Genomic DNA, 20,670 nt, shown 5'->3' on the forward strand with positions numbered 1-20,670 from the left:
AGGTTTTCTCAATCCCTTGATGCTGAATCTCAGCTCATTCTAGGATTTCTGTCCCATGTTGCCAGGAAGGTCCACACCCCTGGGAGTCAGGTCCCACGTAGACAGGGGGAGGGTGGTGAGTTTGCTTGCTGTGTTGGCTGGACGGAGACCACATTTGAGCAACAAAAGAGGTTCTCTTGGGGGTGACTCTTAGGCCTAATTTTAAGTAGGCTTGACCTATCCCCTGTGGGGTTAAGTTTCATATGAACAAACCCCAAGACTGGGGGCTCAGCCTGTAGCTTTGGTTGCCCACACTGCTTGTGCGAATATCAAGAATTCAACTTGGGGGAGTTGAGTTTTCCCCCATTCTCACTATTCCCCGAAGGGGACTTTGCAAATACTTTTCCACTCACTGATCAAATCACTCTGGGATTCATCAGGGCATCACCTGGACAAACCAACAAAATCTCATATCTTATACAAAGTTCCATGTACTTAAGGTGTTCAACCAACTATCTACATAAGCTATATTAGGAGATGCACTAGTCAAAGTATAAATTTGTACCAAATAAACATTTTTTGCTTTTGTCTCACACATAAGTTGAAATTTTAAAATATTAAGTACCATCTATTTTCAGCACACTGCAGTAATGACATTCTTTTATTATTCCTCATGCAAAAACATTTTTTTTAATTTGTACATTTAGTCACTATCATTATATACTCTAGGCATTCCTAGATTATACCATCTCAATCTTTATCGTCTATCTTTCTTTGTGACTTCATTTATGCCCCAGCCCTCCTCCCTCTATCATTCTCATATGCAGCTTCATTCAGTGTTTTGACATAATTGTATTACAGTTAGGTAATATTGTGCTGTCCATTTCTGAGTTTTTATATTCAGTCCTGTTGCACAATCTGTATCCCTTCAGGTCCAATTACCCAATATCTTACCCTATTTGTATCTCCTGATGGTCTCTGTTACCAACGAAATATCCCAAATTTATTCACTAATGTCAGTTCATATCAGTGAGACCATACAGTATTTGTCCTTTTGTTTCTGGCTAATCACACTCAGCATAAAGTCCTTAAGGTCCATCCATGTTGTTACATACTTCATAACTTTATTCTGTTTTACAGCTGCACAGTATTCCATCTTATGTAAATGCCAGTTTGTTTAGCCGTCTGTTGATGGACATTTTGGCTGCTTCCAACTCTTGGTAATTGTAAATAATGCTGCTATAAACATTGGTGTGTAAATGTCCATTTGTGTCCTTGCCCTCATGTCCTTTGAGTAGAGACAGCATATAGATGGGTCCTGATTTTTAATCCATTCTGCCAGACTATGTCTTTTGATTGGAGAGTTTAATCCATTAACATTCAGTGCTATTTCTGCATGGGTAGTACTTTCTTCTTACTATTTTGCCTTCTGGATTTTATATGTCAGATCTAATTTTCCTTCTTTTTACCTTTACTCATCATCTTCCTTTCTACACTCTTCTCCAAACCTCTCTCTTCTGTCTTTGTATGTGTCTCTAGTACTCCCTTTAGTATTTCTTGCAGAGCTGGTCTCTTGGTCACAAATTCTCTCAGTGATTTTTTGTCTGAAAATGTTTTAATTTCTCCCTAATTTTTGAAGGACAGTTTTTCTGGAGATAGAATTCTTGGTTGGCAGTTTTTCTCTTTTAATAATTGAAATATATCATCCCACTGTCTTCTCGCCTCCATGGTTTCTGCTGAGAGATCTATGCATAGTCTTATTGGGCTTCCCTTGTATGTGATGGATTGCTTTTCTCTTGCTGCTTTCAAGATCCTCTCTTTCTCTTTGACTTCTGACACTCTGATTACTAAATGTCTTGGAGTATGTCTATTTGGATCAATTCTCTTTGGGGTATGCTGCACTTCTTGGATCTGTAATTTTAAGTCTTTCATAAGAGTTGGGAAATTTTCAGTGATAATTTCCTCCATTAGTTTTTCTCCTTTTCCCTTCTCTTCTCCTTCTGGGATACCCACAACATGTATATTCGTGCGCTTCATATTGTCTTTCAATTCCCCGAGTCTCTGCTCATATTTTTCCATTTTTTTCCCTATATTTTCTTTTTCTTGCAAGGCTTCAGATGTTCCTATCTCCAGTTTACTAATCTTATGTTCTGTCTCTCGAAATCTACCATTGTAGGTTTCCATTGTTTTTTTCATCTCTTCTACCGAGGCTTTCATTCCCATAAGTTCTGTGATTTGTTTTTTCAGACTTTCAATTTCTTCTTTTTGCTCATTCCTTGCCTTCTTTATATCCTCCCTCAATTCATTGATTTGGTTTTTGATGAGGTTTTCCATTTCTGTTCGTATATTTTGAATTAATTGTTTCAGCTCCTGTATCTCATTTGAATTGTTGGTTTGTTCCTTTGACTGGGCCATATCTTCAATTTTCCTAGTGTGATTTGTTATTTTTTGCTGGTGTCTAGGCATTTAATTACCTTAGTTAGTTTATTCTGGAGATTGCTTTCACTTCTTTTACCTAGGGTTTTCTTGCTGGATGAATTTGTTGTCTATCTGTTCTGTGACATTCAGTTCAGCTTTATCTGGACCTCTAGCTTAAGTTTTATTTAACAGAGGAGAATTTTTCAGTTCTTGTTTTCTTGTTTCTTGCCCTGCTTGTATGGTGCCTTTCCACCCCCACCCTTAGGAGGGTCTACTTAGATATTATAGACCCCAGCCGGATTTTCCCAGACCAAACTGGCCTCCTATCAGGAGGAAAGAGTCACCTGCATCAGTTTTCCCTGAGGGTGAGACTCAGCAGGTTGAACGACTTTCCTGTGAAGTCTCTGGACTCTGTTTTTCTTATCCTGCCCAGTATGTGGCACTTGTCCGCCTGTAGGTCCCACCAGCATAGGATGATGCAGCACCTTTAACTTTGGCAGACTCTCCCTGCTGGGGGCATGGTGGAGACAGAGGAGAGGTTGTAGGCTGGTTTTAATGGCTTCAAATTACCAAGGCCTGGTGTCTGAATTCCTTGAGGGAGAGATTCCACCTGAGTTGGGCTTCACCCCTCCCCTGGGGAAGGTACAGGCTCTAGACAAGCCCCCAAAAGAGCTCACTTCTGCCTATGCCTGGGGCAGTTGCAACCTGAGAAGTCCTGCCGCTGTATCCAGAGGCAGTCAAGCCTTTGTAGAAACACAGCCACAAAAACTTCTGTTTCCTCCTCTTTTTTCCCCCCCTTTTTCTGTCAGTCCTGCCCCCTTGGCGCAGAGGCAAAAATGAGTAACCTCCACTTTGATCAGGTTGGCCTAAGCTGACGGCCTATTTTTAGTAGTCAGAATTTGTTAATTAATTCCACAATTGGTGTTTGATTGCGCTCAGTCCCTGCTGCTGGTAAAGTCTCTTTCCTTTCCCTTCTGGGAAGCAGCCTGTGGGGGAGGGGCGCCGGCCGCCGCAGCTTTGGGAACTCACGGTTCTGTAGGGGCTCGCAGCCGGTCCAGCTGGTCCAGACTGGGGTACGCTGTGTGTCTGGTCACTGATGTGGCCCCAGGAGCTGTTATGTACTGTTTCTGGTTATTTAGTAGTTGTTCTGGAGGATGAACTAAAATGCACACATTGTTAAGCCGCCATCTTGACCCGGAAGTCTCCCAGATTTCTTGTCTGAAACTATCAAGCTAGAAGACAGCAGAACAGAATTTTTAATGTATGGGGGTAAAACAAACAAACACACAAAACCTGTCAACCTAGAATTCTAATCCAATTCCCAGATCAGACTGTGTTTCTCCTCTGCTCAAAATTCTTCAGTGATTTCCCATTTAAGGGTCAGCTTCCCCTGAACATAGACTGTAAAACAGAGAGTATCAAACAACAATACCTGTTGTTTATTGTGAAGTACTGTAAGGCTCAACATCTGTGGATGAAAGAAGAAAGCAGAATTGGGGAGGGGACATGGAGTACTGATGCAGTCTTAATAGAAGCCTCAGCTGACCCTATCAAGAGTTTTGAAAACAGGACGTCCCTTTAGAACTGTCCCAAGTTGGGGTGAAGGGACTGGACCTTTATACTCACAGGTTGCTCATTTGATTGGCTGTGAGATGCCCCAGGAAGGGGGCATGACCTGGGATGAAGCAGATCCCTTGGCCAGAGGCAATTCCTAGAGAGGAACTCAGATGAGAGCAGGCAGGTTTCAACATCCTGGGCAGTTGGGGGAATGAGTACTTAGATTCTGAATGGGGATCTGTGTGTTCACTACAGCATCCACTACACTTCCAACAACTAAATGAGTAAAATTCAATCTTCTTAGCAGGGAATACAAGATCCTTCATGATCTTGTACTGTTCACCCCAAACCTCATTTCATGCTGTCTTCTTAGCCTGGAAGTCCCTTCCCACTCTCTGTCCTGACCCCACTCGTCTGTTGGCAAACTCCTACTAATCCTTCAAATTACAGCTGAATGCACCTCCTCTGAGAAGCCTCCTTTGACTACCCCTCCAGCCTTAATGATCCATTCTCTTTACCATAGTCCTGCACAGACTCTGGAGCCAGGGTTTAAATCCCAGCTCTGTCACTTGTTAGCTGTGTGATATAAGGCAAATCACCTATCCTCTCTTTATCTTAGTTTTCTCTTCTGTACAATGGAGATAACAATAGCCCTTCTATTTCAAATGGTTATGAGGATTTAATGACTTAATATGTGTACAGTTAAAACAGTGCCTGGCAGGAGTCAGTATTATTATTGTTATCATAATTAAAGGCATTCGGTATGTGTTGAATATATGAAGGATGGATGGAAGGAACTGAGAGAGACAAAGTGCTGAGTGTGTTCAGGAATATTGAGCAATCCAATTTGCTAGAAGGGGAAGACTAGCCTTGCTGGACCCATGTCAAGAAAGGTGTTTAATGTCACAGTAAGCACTGTCTATCTCATTTGGTAAGTAGTAAGAAACAATGAGAGAGTCTGTCAACAAATGGGAGAAAAAATCAAAGAAAGAGAGGGATAGGTTGAACCACGAGGCACGGCATTTTTGTGGTGAGGTGATTGTTACAGCTGAGGAGTGGTGGGTACAAGTAGGGGATGGTGTTAGAAGAGATGGGCGATGGGGACATGTGGGAAGTTGGGTCCAGGTGAGAGGAAATGGTTTTAGAGTAAAGTAATATGAACATATGAAGTGGGGGAGTTAGGTGAGGCTGATGGGGACAGAGAAGAAGTGATGGACCCCACGTGGGGTTGGGGTCAAGTGAATGGGAGGGACCCATGAGAAGAACCAGAGAGCTGGAGCTGGATCATCCGAGAGGGAGTCCCAGGGCTGGAGAACTTGCGAGACCATGCAGGGTAGAACGTGATGTCAGAGAAGGGACGGTGATGTAAGAGCTAGGGCGGTGGGGCGGTGATGTCAGGGTTGGTGCTGATGCTGGCGGCGCGGTGCATTGTGGGCAGCTCCCCTCTCTGCCGCTGCCGCCGCTGTCGCCCGAAGAGGATCGGGGCCGGGTCGGGCCGGGCCGGGATGGTCCCGGTCGGGAGGCCGCCGCCGCCGCCGCCGCCGCCGCCGGAAGGAACCGGCCGCCCAGCGCCGCACTGAGCCGCCCCCGCCCCGCCCCGGCCCCGGGGGATGCGCCGCCCCGAGCCGCTGCCTCCGCCGCCGCCGCCGCCGCAGCCGCAGCCGCAGCGGGCACAGAGCAGGTGAGGCGGGGCGGGGCCGGGGGATGGGGCCAGGCGGGGCCGGGCCGGGCAGGCCGGGGGTCGGGGAAGGGGCTCCTTATGGGGGCTCATCGGGCCTATGGCCTGGCTCCCCTCCCAACGCAGCCTTCTCCAGCTCCCCCTCCCTGCTGCTCTCTCCACCCGAGCCGGGACGCTGGCCTACACAGCCTGGGCCGCATGCCGAGGCCTGGAGCCGCTCTCTGCCCCCAGCAGCCGTGCCCACCCGCCTCGAGCCTGTCCTCCAGGGATTTTGTCCTCACTACTCAACTCTGTCCCTTGTCCCCAAAGCTTCACCCCCGACTCCCCTGTCACTCCTGACAAGTCATTCCCAGCTGTCTCCATAACCTCTCTCCCTTGTCCTAAGTCCCTCCATTCCATTCCTCCTTCTAGCCTCCTTACCTTTTCCTTTATTCCCTCAACTATTCCCAGACACCTCTCCACAGTCTTGTCACTTCCTCACCTGTCATCATTGTCTCTCACCTATCTCCATCTTACCTAATTCCCTCCTCTTGTCCTGTCAACCTTCATTCATTCCATTCCCCTCTGTCCCCTTCCACATCTATTCTCAGCTGTTCCTATTATCCATCTCTGGTTCCCTTCACCTCTCCTTACCTGGACTTCCAGGTTCCCATATACACCTGGCTCACACCTTGCTAGTTACACATCAGCATCTATATTCACAAACAGCCAGATGAGTTTTCAACCACCTAGAAACACCTTTGTCTGCCTGCCTCTCTCACACACACACATCACTGGCCCCACACTCTCATATATGCACTCTCACAGATATTCATAAAACCTCTGCAAGACTTCTCTCTCACTACACATCCATGCCACCACACTCCCAAAGGAGCCCAGGAGGCAGTAATGGGGCATCCAAGTTCCTCATGTTTATGACTTCCAACCCCAGTCTGAACTACGTGAAGTCCTCTGAGGTAGGGAGTGGGAAGGATGGTGGACAGGGTGAAGCAGTCAGCCTTCATATCCTCCCACCTTCACTCTTTCTTTTCCACCTCACCTATTCCTTCTGGGTTTGCCCATCTGTAAAATGGGAGCAGAACCCAAAATTTCCTCATTAACCTATAGAATCCACCATCACAGGACTGGAAGGGCCACCAGAGGGCATCCGGTCTAACTCCTAAGGCCCTCCCTCCCCACCAGTTCAATTGCTTGTCCTAAACCTGTCTCCTCCACCTTTATTTCAGAACCCCCACCCAATCCCTGCCTCTCACTTCTTCCTGTCACTGCTCATATACTGCCCTCGGAATTCCAGGTGTCCCATGTCCCACTTTGGCAGAAGGGGGCAAGAGAACTGTCTGCTATCCCCACAGTCCTGCTACTCTGAAGGGGTGCAGATATCAAGAAACAGTTTCAGCTGAGTCATTTGAAGACAGTAAAAAGAGTAACAGTGTCCCTTCCATGACTCCCTCAGCACACCATGGCCTGTTAAAAGTTATTTCCCTGTCTTCACCAACCCACCCTACCCCTGTCTCAGGACAGGAGCCCTGAGAATTATCCCAACTCAAGAAAAGACAGATTTTTGGAGTCCCCATCCCATCCATCAATATCTTAGGCACTTCCTTCCTCTCCCAGCCCCCAGCCCCAGCCTGAGAACTTCCCTTTTTCTCTCCCATCTGTGACTCTCTAGGGTCACTGTGAGGGCATAGCTGTGTGTGAATAAAATGCATAATGGGAAAGAGGAGAGGAAAAATCCTGTTCTGGGTTGGCAGGGATCTCAAAAAGGTCAACTCTTCTGACTCCTTACCTACACTGTGAACACCACCTACAGACACACACTACACACAGAAAAACACATTCGGAGACACTCAGACATGCAGAAAAACACACAAAGTCATACAGACTCATGCAAAGATACACACAGAGATACACACACACACACACACACATACTTGCATTTCCCTGGGTACCACATGCCTGGCTTTCTCAACCCTCAGTTAGGAAACTCTCCCTGATATTCAACTTTAATCCATCTTAATGTGACGAGTGCAGTGTTCCTTCTTGTCCATTGCTGAGAGACACAGAAAGGTGTGGTCAGAGGTTCTCTGGTCCTGTGCCCACCCAGATTCCTCCTCTGTCATTCCTCCAGCCTCCTGTGGCTGCTCCTTCTTTCCTGCTCTCCCCAGCCCTTTCCCCTCAATCCAGATGTGCCTTTCTCCCTCCATCGTGGCCATGGGTCTGACATCCCTCTGAAATCCAGGTCTTGAGTCCATCACCTTATGTTCACCCCGTGGCTCACATCCCTGCTTCCCAACCCCGTGGCGGTGCCAGCGGGCTCGGCTCCCCACTGAGAGTGGCGTGTGCCTCTCAGCAGCTTCATCTCCTCACTGAGCACCAGCCTCCAGGGGCTGTAGTGTACCTCTTCATTTTCTTGATTATCAGATTTCCCATGGCTGAGTGGCTGGTCTCTGTCACTCTGGTGTGGGTCTCCTCTGGTCACCCCTTGGTCAGTATTCCTTTCTCTAAGCCTCAGATGGGCATTTTGTGGCACAGGGAAGGTGTGGGTGTCCTGAGCCAAAGTCAAGCCACCCCAGGCCAGTCCTTCTTGGCCTGGGTCTCCCCTGCCCAAATGTGGGTCCCAGTCCAGTACCAACCCTTGGTGAACAAGTCGCCCCTGCATTAAGTTAGCCTACGTCTCTTTGATAAACACTTTCCCCATGGCCTACTGACACATCATTTTCCTCTCCTTTTTTTATCAACATGTGTGTCCTGTTGCTGGTTTTCTCATCTCCACTTGGTAGTTTATATCTCCCTTCCTATGGCCAGTATTTCTGTCTTCTCTCCTGACCCTTACCCCGGGCATTTACAAAATGCTTCTCCAGTAACCCCTGGAGCATCTGCCCAGTGGGCCCTGGAAGGATGCCTGCCAGGGGAGTAGACCTTTCCGTCAGGCTGAAATCCCCTTCTCCACATCTGCAAGTGGCCCTGGGCCCACAGCCCGCCCCACTCACAGCCCTCCCTGCTCCCCCAGGTAGATGGCCCCCCAAGGGCAGGCCCTGCGGACACCCCTCCCTCCGGCTGGCCGATGCAGTGCCTAGCGGCCGCCCTTAAGGACGAAACCAACATGAGTGGGGGAGGGGAGCAGGCCGACATCCTGCCGGCCAACTACGTGGTCAAGGATCGCTGGAAGGTGGTGAGTGAGTGACCCAGCGGGCTAGAGGGAGGGCAGGCTAGAGGGAGGGCGAGAGGAGGAGAGGAGGAGAGGAGGGGCGGGGAGGACCTGGAAACAGGTTAAACAGGTGCCCTCAGAGCCCCAACCCTGAATGGGAGGTGCCCCTGAGCTCCTTGCACACTGCTTGCCGGTCATTACTTTTGCCTACACATGTGGACAATGGCTTTGGCCTGCCCTCTGCCCACCGTCTCCCCGCTAGGTCAGGTTGGTCGGGCCCAGCCTGGAACAACTCCTGGTTGGTCGTCCCGTCCAGGCATGAGCTGCAGAGGAGGAGGGAGGAGCGAGGAGCGAGAAGGCAGAGGGAGGGAGAGGGGGCTCTTTCTCTTCCGGACCTTGGAGAAGGGCAGTGAATGAGCATGTGGCCCCCCCGGCCCTGCAGAGGACAGACAGCCTTAGGTTTGAGGGAAGAGGCCCTGCAGGCTGCTCCCGCCGCATCCGCACTCCATCTTCTCTGGTCCCCCTCCTCCCCTCACTGGCTCCTGCGGCAGGTGCAGCCAGCCACGACTCCATGTCCCAGCGAGCCTTGCTCCTCCAGTCCAGGACTTCAGGCTGCTCAGCCTGCTGGGAGTTGTAGTCCCAGTGCTCAGGGGTCTGGGCCTGGGTGGGAGAGGGCACGCGTGAGGGCTGAAGGAAAGGCCGTGTCTGGGGAGCAGGGCCTACTGAATCAGACCCCCCCTCATTCCCCCCTTTTTTCCATCTCTTAGGGCACTCAGGTGTCCTCTTATAACCATGACGGCAGGAAGATGTGTCAGATGGCGGGGGTGTTGTGTGGGGGGAACCAGGGTAGGGAGCCAGGCAGAAAGAGAGAGAGGACCGCAGGGGTCGGGTTTAGATCTGTGTGTTTGTGGGTGCACGCGCGCACACGCGTTCCCGTCGTTTGCGGGTGGGTGGGGAAGCTCAGCTCACCAGGAGTGCGGGGTTGGAGAGGACGGGGGCCGGAAGGCAGACAGGTCTCCATGGTAACAGCCGCCAGGCCCCACAGGTCCTCTAATGGGACGGGAGCTAAGGCGGCAGCCTTGTCAGGGACGGGGACCATGGTCGGGGGTGAGTGAGTGCAGGAGGAGACGCCTGCGGCTGGAAGGGCTGGAGAGGGAAGGGACTATTTTAGTCCTAGAGGGGACCCTCCTGAGAGGGAAAATAACAGGAGAGAAATTGGGGGTGGGGGTGGGGGGGAACGGGGTAATCAAAGAATGAGGGTCTGGCAAACTAGGGAGTGTTCCTCCGAGACTCCCCTCCCCCCCCCGATCCCCCCTCACGCGAGCTTAGTTTCTGGTAGACTGGAAGCAGGATGGCATTTGCAGTGAAGAGGTGAGAAAAAGATGGTGTTCACAGATAAACTGAGCTTGAGTTAGAGCTTTCTTGTGCTTTTTGAAGGAGGAGGTAGGAGATGAGTGGGGAGAGAAATAGGTGTAGTTCAGGTAGGCAGCCTTTTCCAGGCCTGCTGACCCCTCCTCACCTGCTGCTCTGCTTCCCAAAGAACTAGCGAAGGGTGGACAGAGACTTGAAGCAGAGCTCAGGAACTAAGAAGAGACTGCCCAGAGATGGACTGTGCCCAGGGGTTGATGGGGACCAGTGGCATTATGTAGGGTATTTCTTAAATAATAAAATTGTATTGTTCCTGAAGGTTGCTTCTCAGAATCATAGTAAACACTGGACAATAATTTTTAAAAACTTAGCATTTCTTTTGAGCACTGACTGTTGCGAGGCATTGTAAATTGCCTTACATGGATTATCTCAACAACCTGTGAAGTAGATATTGTTACGATCCCCATTTCACAGTCATGGAAACTGAGGCACAGAGATTAGCTAACTTGCCAATTTGTCGTGATTGCTGGTTGATACAGTCACCGAGCTATACTGCTTCCCAAGATTTAGCCCATGCAAGATTCGGACCATAGAGCTGAAGGACTCTCTGTGACCAATTCTAGTCCAACCCTCTTAATTTTACAAAAAGAAGGAAAATGGCAGCTCAGAGAGTTTAATAGACTCATCCCAGGACACCCAGTACTGGGCCTAAGAAACCAGGTCCTGTTATGTCCTGTTTCTCCTTCAGTTTAGGAAGGTCCTTTTGCAGGAGAGAGGATCATGAAAAAATGTAGGAGGGGGAAGGGATTAATTTGGTTCTGGCAAAGTGAGGTTGGGAGACTCTCCGTTTCTGGGCTGTGGGCAGGGCTGCATTATGGGTTCTAGGCACTTCTGCCTTCTTGGGCCACTTTCTCCACACAGAAAGAGAAAATTATATTTTATGACTGCATTGGTATAAAGATGACTATATTAATATTTTATATTAAAACATTTTCTTTGACTAAAAGTTCATTTTTCCTCTGATTTTCAAAGAAATTAAGACATTCTCATGAACCCTTAAAGGTAACATGGGCCTAGTCTCTGTGCCTACTGTGCCTAGAGGAATAGTTAGCCCCAGCAGTGGGACCCAGGGAGGAGGTTGTTGGGTGAGTCAGTGGGTGCAGATGCCAGTTTCCCACCTCAGGGAGGGTCTGTTTGGGATGGGGGGCACTAAGGAAGGGGAAGGGGGATCTGTTTGGAAATGAATAGGGTCAAGAAATACCCATGGACACCTTGGGAAATTCAGGGGGTAGATGTCAGAAAAGGCTTGGCTGCCCCAGCCCTCCTTACCTCCGGCGAGGATTTAGGCACCTGGCAGATCTGGGCTGGAATCTCCGTATTCACACTTTTAATTCCAATGTGGTCAACAGTTCTGGTAACAACAGGAGTTAAGTTTGGGTTCAGCATCCAATTGTCTGAGTTTAAATGAAACCTGGCTTTGCTACTTACTAGCAGTGTGACCTGGGGCAAGGTACTTAACTCTGTGTGCCCTGTTTCCCCTTCTGTACAAAATGGGCAATCATAGGAGCTCCCTCACCGGGTTTGTCAGGACATTTTGGGGATTAACTGAGATAGGTTTCTTGAGTCAGGACTTGAGACATGGTTGCTGTTGCAGCCCCTTTGCCCTTTCCTTCATGCCCACACACAGCAAACAATAAAGGAATCTAGAAGGTGTTTGAATCTCCCCTGTGTTTGAAATTCCCCAGAGGAAGACATGCCCGTTGCTTCCCTTGAGCTCTGAGTCTGTCCTTCCTGGTTCTGAAATTCTTGCAGAAGTCTGAATATAAATTTCATCTCGAGTAGAGAGGGACTCTGGTTTCTCATGGTTCTCCTCCTTCCTTTTTCCTGTCTCCTTCCTAAGCACAAAAACCTCCAGATCTCGCCTAGCCTTCTGCTTCTTTTCTAAATCTTCCCTTCATCCTTCTCTCTCTTTCTGGCGAGCTTTCAGTTGTGACCTGCTGGGACCTCCCAGGCCTCCAGCTCTGCCCTGCTCCCTCCCTCTCTCCATTCCCATATTTCAACCACCATTAAACATTTATTGGGCATCCGAGTGCTGAATAAATGCTATGGGAAGGGCCCAGAGATGCAGAAGGCTCCGAGTCAGGAGTTTACAGCCCAGCTGGGAGCTCGGAGCAGCCTTGATCCAATCATCAGCAAGCCTGGGGATGCTCAGAGAGGAAAGGCCGCCAGATGGAGCGCTCCCTGGGGTGGTGAAGATTGGACTGACTATCTTTCTTAAACCAAACAAGCCCCCACCTTCTCCCTGCTCCCAAGTCCCTGCTCAGTACCTTCTCCCTGCTCCCAAGTCCCTGCCAGGAGCACCCTCACCCTCCGTCACAGTTATTCCCTCTGCCTTTTCTCACTACCTGCCCCTAACAGAGGCCTCATCACCTCATTCCTTGATTCACACCCAGCAGTCCCTTGGCAAGTGGCTCCCTCTCCAGGTCTCTTCTCCTTTTAATGGGGGTCCTGCTGAATGCCTTCCCCTGTTCCCCCTAATGAATGCCAGAGCCTGGCCTCTGGGGCCCTCCTCTTTCTCTTTGTCTCGCTCCCTGCCCCGCCCCCCCCCCCCCCCCCATCTTCATTCACCGGGGAACTTTTAAGCACTCATTAGATGCCAGGCATCTGCCAGGCTCTCTTAGCCTAGAATCTGGTCCAAACAGCCCTCTTTGTCCCCTTCCCCCACACCTGCTCACATTCTCACCTTTCTACTCAGCCAACTTCCAGTTCCAGGGTACCTTCCCTACCTTAAGCAGAGCCATCATACAATAGATGTAGTCCCACTAAGCTTGCTACTCTGTTCACCCCAAAACTGCTGAAGGGCATTGGGGTTTGGCGCAGGACTTCCAGATCTGTGGCTGATTGTAACATGCTTGAGATTTTGTTCCTGGGAGTGGTGAAGCAGGTCTGGCTTTGGATTTTCCCTGGGCCCAGCTTGGTCTTGTGTGTCTACTCCCCACCCTTCCACCTAACCACCTCCAGAGGTAGGTTTTGAAAGGGGAAAGGCTTTCAGACTGCTTGGACGTCCTCTGGACTCCTACGCAAACTAGCTTAGCAGGTCTTCCGAGCGGGCATAGTTTGTCCTTCTGCTGGCCTGCCCGTGTTCTCTCTTCCCTCCAGATGAGAGTGCTCCCAGTGGACAGGGATGCTGGGGGAGGAGGGCCCAGAGAGTTAGATCACCAGCACACTGCCCCCTGACCAGATTCTTCTCAGTGCCTCTGTTCTCACCACACTGCCACAGGCCCTAGGGCTCTGGAAAGAGTCTCGCCTGATTTGGGGCATCTGCCCAGAGGCCTCTGGAGTGGTCTGAGCGTCAGCTTTGGGCCTGGCAAGTGAGCTCCCTTTGCTGGGTCTCCTCCTCACTCCTCCTCCCAAAACTCTCTCTTTCGAGTGACATCTTTCAGGAGACTGTCAATCTCAGGAAAGGCCACTTTCCCTAGGAGATCTACCCTGAGGCTGGGGTTTGCTGTGCTTCGAGAGAAGAAAAGGCCCAGGGCAGCCCTATACAGGCTTGTCTCCAAGTTTATATGAATCGCAGGTCTCCTATCCTTTCTCACTGCCCTCTGTGTGCGTGTGTGTGCACACATACACATGGATGGTTGTGTGTCTGTCTCAGTGCATTGGGAGAGGAAGGGATGAGTGAGACAAGAAAGTCATGGGGTCCTCCTCTTCAAGAATTCTGTCTGCCCCCATCGCTGAAGAACGAGACCCAGCAGTAAGTGGGATGAGTCGCTGCTCAGCCTGATCCTTATGCACTCCTCATCCCCCATCTCTGTAGCTCAAGAAGATCGGGGGCGGGGGCTTCGGTGAGATCTACGAGGCCATGGACCTTCTGACCAGGGAGAATGTGGCCCTCAAGGTGGAGTCAGCCCAGCAGCCCAAACAGGTCCTCAAGATGGAGGTGGCCGTGCTCAAGAAGCTACAAGGTGCAGGCCTGGGGAGGGGGACAAATGAGGGAGCCAGTTGCTGAGAGAGGTGATGGGATAAGATGCAGGGGGCAGGAGATGTGGTAAGGGGAAGAGAAGAGGTGATATAGTGCCAGATGCTAAGGCGGAGGTGTAGGAGAGATGAGCTAGGTCCAGAATCTAAGAGAGGTGATGGGGCAAGAATTGATGGTGGAAGAGGTAGATGGGTACATGGTTTAAGGTGATGGAGCCAGATTCTAAGAGAGATGATGAGGCTAAGGGCAGAGGGAGGTAATGGGAGAGGTGGTCATGGGGCCAGGCCTCGGGATCAAGGACTGAGAGGAATCAAGAGTGCACCAAGAGCCGGTCTTAGGGTTGGAGGTGAGGAAGAAGGGGTTGGAGTTGGGAGATCCCTGTCTGTACCCTTCAGGGAAAGACCACGTATGCAGGTTCATTGGCTGTGGCAGGAACGAGAAGTTTAACTACGTAGTGATGCAGCTTCAGGTGGGTCCTGTGGCCCATCTTCTCCCCTCACTGTGACTCCTGGGATGGGGAAGGGTCACTGTGGCTTCTGGGAGGAATTGGGAATGGGCATAACCCTTTAGGCCTGGGTGGAGTGTTATGGTAGTGGTGGTTGGGATGGCAGCTGAGGGGGGTTGCCCCCGCCTCCCAGGGCCGGAACCTGGCTGACCTGCGCCGCAGCCAGCCACGAGGCACCTTCACACTGAGCACCACACTGCGACTGGGCAAGCAGATCCTGGAGTCCATTGAGGCTATCCACTCTGTCGGCTTCCTGCACCGTGACATCAAGCCGGTGAGTGCTCCCCTCCACTCACCCCTCTGCCCCCTGCTCCAGAGTACACTCACACCTTCCCTCTCATTCTTTTTGGGCCCCCTGGTTTCCTCTCTAAAACTGTGGTTGGGACTGGGACAGCTTCTTCTACCTGTACCTTTCCTCCTGTTCTATACAAACCCCAACTCCTCACTTCTGTCTCCCAGGAGTGCACACCCCTACCTCCCCCCTGGCCATGCCCTTCCCCTCTCCTTTATTCTCTTCTCTTCCTCTTCCTCACCCCTGATCTGAATAGCCCTTGAACCTAGAAAGATGAAGGGATGGGGAAGGTTGGAGGAATTGAGGATCTGGAACAGGGCAAGGAATTTCAAGTAGCTGATTTTATGGCATCTTGGAGCTTGGTGCTAGAGATCTTCCCATTTTACAGGGATGAAAAACAAAGGCACAGAAAAGTTAATTGAAATGTCCAAGGTCGCACAGCAAGAACAAGCCAGGTCTCCTGCTGTCTTAGAGCAGGATGGGTTACACACTACCCTACTGCAGAGTCCCGGGGATTTAGAGCCAGGCAGACCTGAGTTCAAACTCTGGCTGTGTCATCACTTGCTGTGGGATCTTGGAGAAGCCCTCTAATCTCTTTGGCCTTCAGTTTCCACAACTCTAAAATGAGGATAATCACACTGCTGCACAGATGAGATAATGTAACCTGCTGCACATGTGTGAACCTTGATGTTTTATTCTTGTGTGAGTGTACATGGGGGTGAGGAGCCTTCACCCCAGCTGCAGAGCTGTTTCTTGGTGCCCCTTGAGGTGGGCCTGGCAGGGTGGAAGCCCTCAGGGCTCACAACCACTGTCTTGCCTCAGTCAAACTTTGCCATGGGCAGGCTGCCCTCCACCTACAGAAAGTGCTACATGTTGGACTTCGGACTGGCCCGGCAATATACCAACACTACGGGGGATGTTCGACCTGTGAGTACCACTACTTACCGGAATCCCTTGCCTGCACGTCTATCAGAACACAGGATGTCTCCCCACCCCACTTTCCAATCCAAGGACCCTTCACAGAAGGTCCTTCTCTACTCGTTTTTCTTGTAGCTGCATAAAAAGGCTTGCCCTTGTGTTCAGTATCAGTGTCACCCAATTCTGGGACCCAGTCTCCCTTAGCCTGGGCTCTCAATGGGGGCCACATCCACACCCTGTGGTCTTTCCCCCTTCTCTGGCCAAGGACAGGCATGAAAGTGGTGGGGAGGGTCAAGAATCACTGGGCTTAGGATTGGGAGGTGGGAGAGCAGGTCAGGTCAACTGCTGATGAGATCAGCATGACAGTAAGGGGGTCATCAGGGTTACAGTGGGCAGAATTGGGCTTGGCAAGCTGGTTGCAGGGTGATCAAAGTCAGGAGCAGTGGGTGAAGTTCCTCGTGTTCTCTCCTCTGCAGCCCCGGAATGTGGCCGGGTTTCGAGGGACTGTTCGCTATGCCTCGGTCAATGCCCACAAGAATCGGGTAAGTAGTAGGACCTGGACCAGAGGATATGGGGGCAGAACAGGCATAGGTCAGGAACTGGGTACTTTGCTGGGGAAGGGACAGGGGTCCAGCTGATATCACGGTATAGAGAGAAGTATGGAGCAGAGACTGGAATCTGCCACCCTGGAGAGCCTGTTGGCTCTCCTTGACTTCACCGTTTTCTTTTTTTCTCTGGGATGCCATCTCCTCTGTTCTCACCACAAATAGCTGGGGTGAGAAAGTATAGACAGAAGTTGTTTTGACTGTGGAGATTCTGTGTGTTGTTGGAGGGGTGGCAATGGAGGCATAGTCTCAAGGAGACCCTAGCTCTGCCCGTAGGGGTGGGATGTCAGGTCTCCCTCACACATGCTCCTCAGTGAAGGGTCAGACCTCCATTACTAGGAAAGGGTGGAGTGCTGTGTGTGACCTCCTTTCCTCCTTATCCTCTTCTAGGAGATGGGCCGCCACGATGATCTGTGGTCCCTCTTCTACATGCTGGTAGAATTTGCAGTGGGTCAGCTGCCCTGGAGAAAGATCAAGGACAAGGTGAGCCCCAGGCAGCTGGGTCTGAAGGGTGGAGGGGATGGGAGTGCTGCTGGGCCTCCATCTCTTGTGCCTTCTTGCCTCCAGGAGCAGGTGGGGATGATCAAGGAGAAGTATGAGCACCGGATGCTACTGAAGCACATGCCCTCCGAGTTTCACCTCTTCCTGGACCACATCGCCAGCCTCGACTACTTCACCAAGCCCGATTACCAGGTGGGAGCCTGCTACTGGCTCCCACTCCCCTGCCTGCTTTGGACCTGACACCTCTCTGTGGTTGACTGTCCTCTGACAGCACCCACTCTTGTCAAAGCCCTGCACCCCTGCCAGCTTGGCACTGAGCAAAGGGTTTTACACTCTCATAAATAGTGGTCATAGCCGAAATTTATTAAGCTTTGTGCTCAGTGCTTTTCACGCCTTAACTTATTTAGGCTTCAAAACAAGCTTTTGATGATAGTGACTGTTATATTATTGTTCTAGCACTCAACAATTAATGAAGCCAAATGCTTTTGTGTTCTTTACTCCAAAACTCTGTAGAATGCCAGGTGGGTGACTGTCCCCATTTCGTAGATAAGGAAACTGAGGCTCAATATCATTGTTAGGTGCAAGACTGGGCTCAGGCACAGATCTCCTGACTCCAAGTCCAATGCTCCTCCCAAGGTGCTTACCACCACACCCCTATGGGACCCACTGTTCCAGACTGGAGAATGGGGGAAACATCAGTCACATTCTGTCAAGGATCTGCTATGTGCCTGGCATGGTGTAGGAAGCACAGTGCAGTTTAGACAGCGTCTGACATGCAATAGGCACTCAATGACTCTCAACAGTAGAGAGGGCTTGCTCTGCATTCTGGAGAGAGCCAAGCCAGGAGTATAATGATCTGGGGGCCTCAGAGAGTTACAACTGCCTGCCACCTCCTGCACTCAGAGCCCTGGCCACTGGCAGGGGTGCCTTAGGCAGCAGGAGGTCATGCCCTGATCCTAGCACAGCCTCATGGGGTTCCCAGGTTATGCATCTGCAAGCACACCCTGTGCCTGGCCCTGTGCTAGCTGCTAGAGAGATAGAATTGGCAGATGGGATGCTAGCCATGCAAACCCAATGCACAGATGAGCTCCAAGGGTAAGAGAGTCAGGGAATGCTTCAGAGAAGAGAGAACAAGTGAGAGAAGATCTCTGGCAGAGGAAGCAGCCTGTGCACAGAAGTGACACCATGCAGTGGGCTTGTGAAACAACTAGTGGTTCAGGGATGCTGACACTTCTACTGAGCTGGCAGAAATGTCAGAGGAAACTGGGGGCAGTGATCAGGGGCCAGATTTCAGAAGGCTTGTGTCCAGCCAGTGGGGCTTCAACTGAGGTAATAATTTGCATGCTGATTTGTATACTTGGGCATATTTTCATTTAAAATCAATGTGCGCATCTCCTCCCAATACCTCCTCTTGGCCCATCCCTGCCCTGGAAGGTCTCCTCTTCCCCCTGCAATTCCAGCAACTGCCCCTTCCTTCCTTCTGGCTAGCTCCAGGGTCACCTCTCTGTCCTCCCACCATCCCCCTCCCTGCAGTTGATCATGTCAGTGTTTGAGAACAGCATGAAGGAGCGGGGCATCGCTGAGAATGAGGCCTTTGACTGGGAGAAGGCAGGCACCGACACCCTCCTGTCCACAAGCACCTCCACCCCGCCCCAGCAGAACACCCGGCAGACAGCAGCCATGTTTGGGTGAGTCTCGGGAAGAGGCGCTGGTGGGGTGGGGCAGCCGGCTCGCCCCTGCTCGGAGCGATCACTCTGATCACTCGGTGAAGCCAGCTCTCTCCTCCTCTTCCTGCCTGGACAGACCTGGTTGTCTCTCCTACTCTTGGTGTTCAACAGTGGATTTCTTGAACTTTGCGAAGTTCTGCCACATTTCTGGCCTCTATCTGGGGGCAGAGTGGGCTCCTCCTCATTTGCAGTTTTTAACCTTAATGGGTTCCCATCTTTCTAGGGAACACTTACTAAAATGACCGGAATCTCCTAATTTATCTGTTTCTCATCATTCATACACACTCATTTAATGAACATGGCTTGAACCCCTGCTGTGTGCCAGTCACTGCGAGGCACAGAGAAAAAAGTTACAGCCTCTGCCTTCAAAGTGCTCTCACTTGAGTCTGGGATATTTGTGATCTCTGGGCCAGCAATTAAAGAGCCCTGTGACTGGCATAAAGACAGAGTTGGCCCAGGGAGAGGTCAGAGTGAGAAGGGGCGCCCCGCCAGCCCCAGAACAGGCCAAGGAGAGAAATAGCTGGGGCTCCAGGGAACACTTTTAGGAAGGAGATTCAACAGGACTTGCCAGTGCATTCTTGGCACTCAGTTCTATAAAGACATTGCTAAAGGAATTCCAGAATGATTCTTCTTTTTCTGTCAAGCACCAAATTCCTTCCCTGTTCCCATTTCTGGGTCTAAAAGGAGTGAGCTCCAATAGAAATCTGGCAGTACATCTAAAAGCAGCATGGTGCCCTGTGGAAATGCAGGGAGGTGGGCAGCACTGCTGATCTAGGACAGTCCTGTCTTCTTGCAGCCCTCTGCCAGCCAGCTGAGGGTGATCTGGTTTCAGAGGCTACGTGAGGGATGGTGATGGGCCGTAGCGACACTCCCACTCCTGCCAGGCCTTGTCTCTGAACCACTCCCATGGGTAGTGGGTAGTTTTCAGGGCTTGTGCTGGCAGGAGAGGGCCTTCAGGAGGAGAGGACACCCCTGCCAGTCTTGCCCATATCCCCCTCCTGGCTCTCCAGGGTGGTCAACGTGACACCGGTACCTGGAGACCTGCTCCGGGAGAACACAGAGGATGTCCTGCAGGGAGAGCACCTGAGCGACCAGGAGAATGCACCCCCAATCCTGCCTGGGAGGCCCCCAGAGGGGCTGAGCCCCAGCCCCCACCTTGTCCCCCACCCCGGGGGGCCTGAGGCCGAGGTCTGGGAGGAGACAGATGTCAACCGGAACAAGCTCCGGATCAACATCGGCAAAGTAACAGCAGCCAGGGAGAAGGGCACGGCCTCCCCCGCCCCATTTCCAACCCTCGGGCCTCCCCTCCCCATTCCTCCCCAGCAGTGTGCCTGCCTTCCCTGCCTCTGTTTCCTCTCCCTTCCAACCTCCTGGCCTTACCCATCTCAGGGTCATAGTCATCCTGTTTTGACCTCTGTCTATCTCCTTCACCTGGAGAAAACCATGTGACCCCCAAGCTACCTCGACAGCCCCAGCTCATGCTACTTCCCTCTCCTGCAGACCCCCTGTGTGGTGGAGGAGGAGCAGAGCCGAGGTGTGGGGGTCCCCAGCTCTCCTGTGCGTGCCCCTCCAGACTCCCCAACAACCCCAGTCCGCTCTCTGCGCTACCGGAGGGTGAACAGCCCTGAGTCGGAGAGGCTGTCCACGGCAGATGGGCGGGTGGAACTGCATGAGAGGAGGTGAGTCAGGGGCCAAGGGAATGGTCAAGGGCCCCATGGTCCCTTCCACCTTTACAGGGCTGGCGTGAAAGAAAGGCAGAGGGCAGGAGCTGGGAGGTATTGAGGAGGTTAAACCTGGGCCTGGGGTCACACTTGGTTGGAGTCAGTGACAGGACCTGGGAGCGGGCGTGAGGGATCCAATCAGGACCAAGGTCATACCAGAAAGGGGCGCAGAGCCCCTGGCTGTAGGAGGGACAACTTCAGCCAAGGCCCTTCCCCTGGATTTAGTACCAAATTTCACTCCTTCTCTGGGAAGGGCACAGGGGCACAGGGCCGC

General features: G+C 51.4%; 1 protein-coding gene across 2 annotated transcripts in view; it reads left to right on the top strand.

Moving 5' to 3' along the window:
• The first annotated feature begins 5,587 nt into the window (after nt 1-5,587).
• The window catches only part of TTBK1 (tau tubulin kinase 1), a 41,063-nt gene continuing 25,980 nt past the window's right edge, over nt 5,588-20,670 (top strand). The window contains exons 1-12 of one of the 2 annotated variants that reach the window (XM_077161870.1): nt 5,588-5,635; nt 8,643-8,804; nt 13,966-14,113; nt 14,523-14,596; nt 14,766-14,906; nt 15,747-15,851; nt 16,319-16,384; nt 16,838-16,930; nt 17,015-17,140; nt 18,482-18,636; nt 19,686-19,917; nt 20,176-20,354. In XM_077161870.1, the coding sequence (XP_077017985.1) occupies nt 8,697-8,804; nt 13,966-14,113; nt 14,523-14,596; nt 14,766-14,906; nt 15,747-15,851; nt 16,319-16,384; nt 16,838-16,930; nt 17,015-17,140; nt 18,482-18,636; nt 19,686-19,917; nt 20,176-20,354 (1,427 nt within the window). In that variant the 5' untranslated portion in view covers nt 5,588-5,635; nt 8,643-8,696. Of the gene's footprint in view, nt 5,636-8,642; nt 8,805-9,795; nt 9,888-13,965; nt 14,114-14,522; nt 14,597-14,765; nt 14,907-15,746; nt 15,852-16,318; nt 16,385-16,837; nt 16,931-17,014; nt 17,141-18,481; nt 18,637-19,685; nt 19,918-20,175; nt 20,355-20,670 lie in introns of those variants that run through there. The other variant, XM_077161871.1, reaches the window with a different exon arrangement.

Source organism: Tamandua tetradactyla, chromosome 5 (genome assembly GCF_023851605.1).
Source record: "Tamandua tetradactyla isolate mTamTet1 chromosome 5, mTamTet1.pri, whole genome shotgun sequence".
Taxonomy (NCBI): Eukaryota; Metazoa; Chordata; class Mammalia; order Pilosa; family Myrmecophagidae; genus Tamandua; species Tamandua tetradactyla.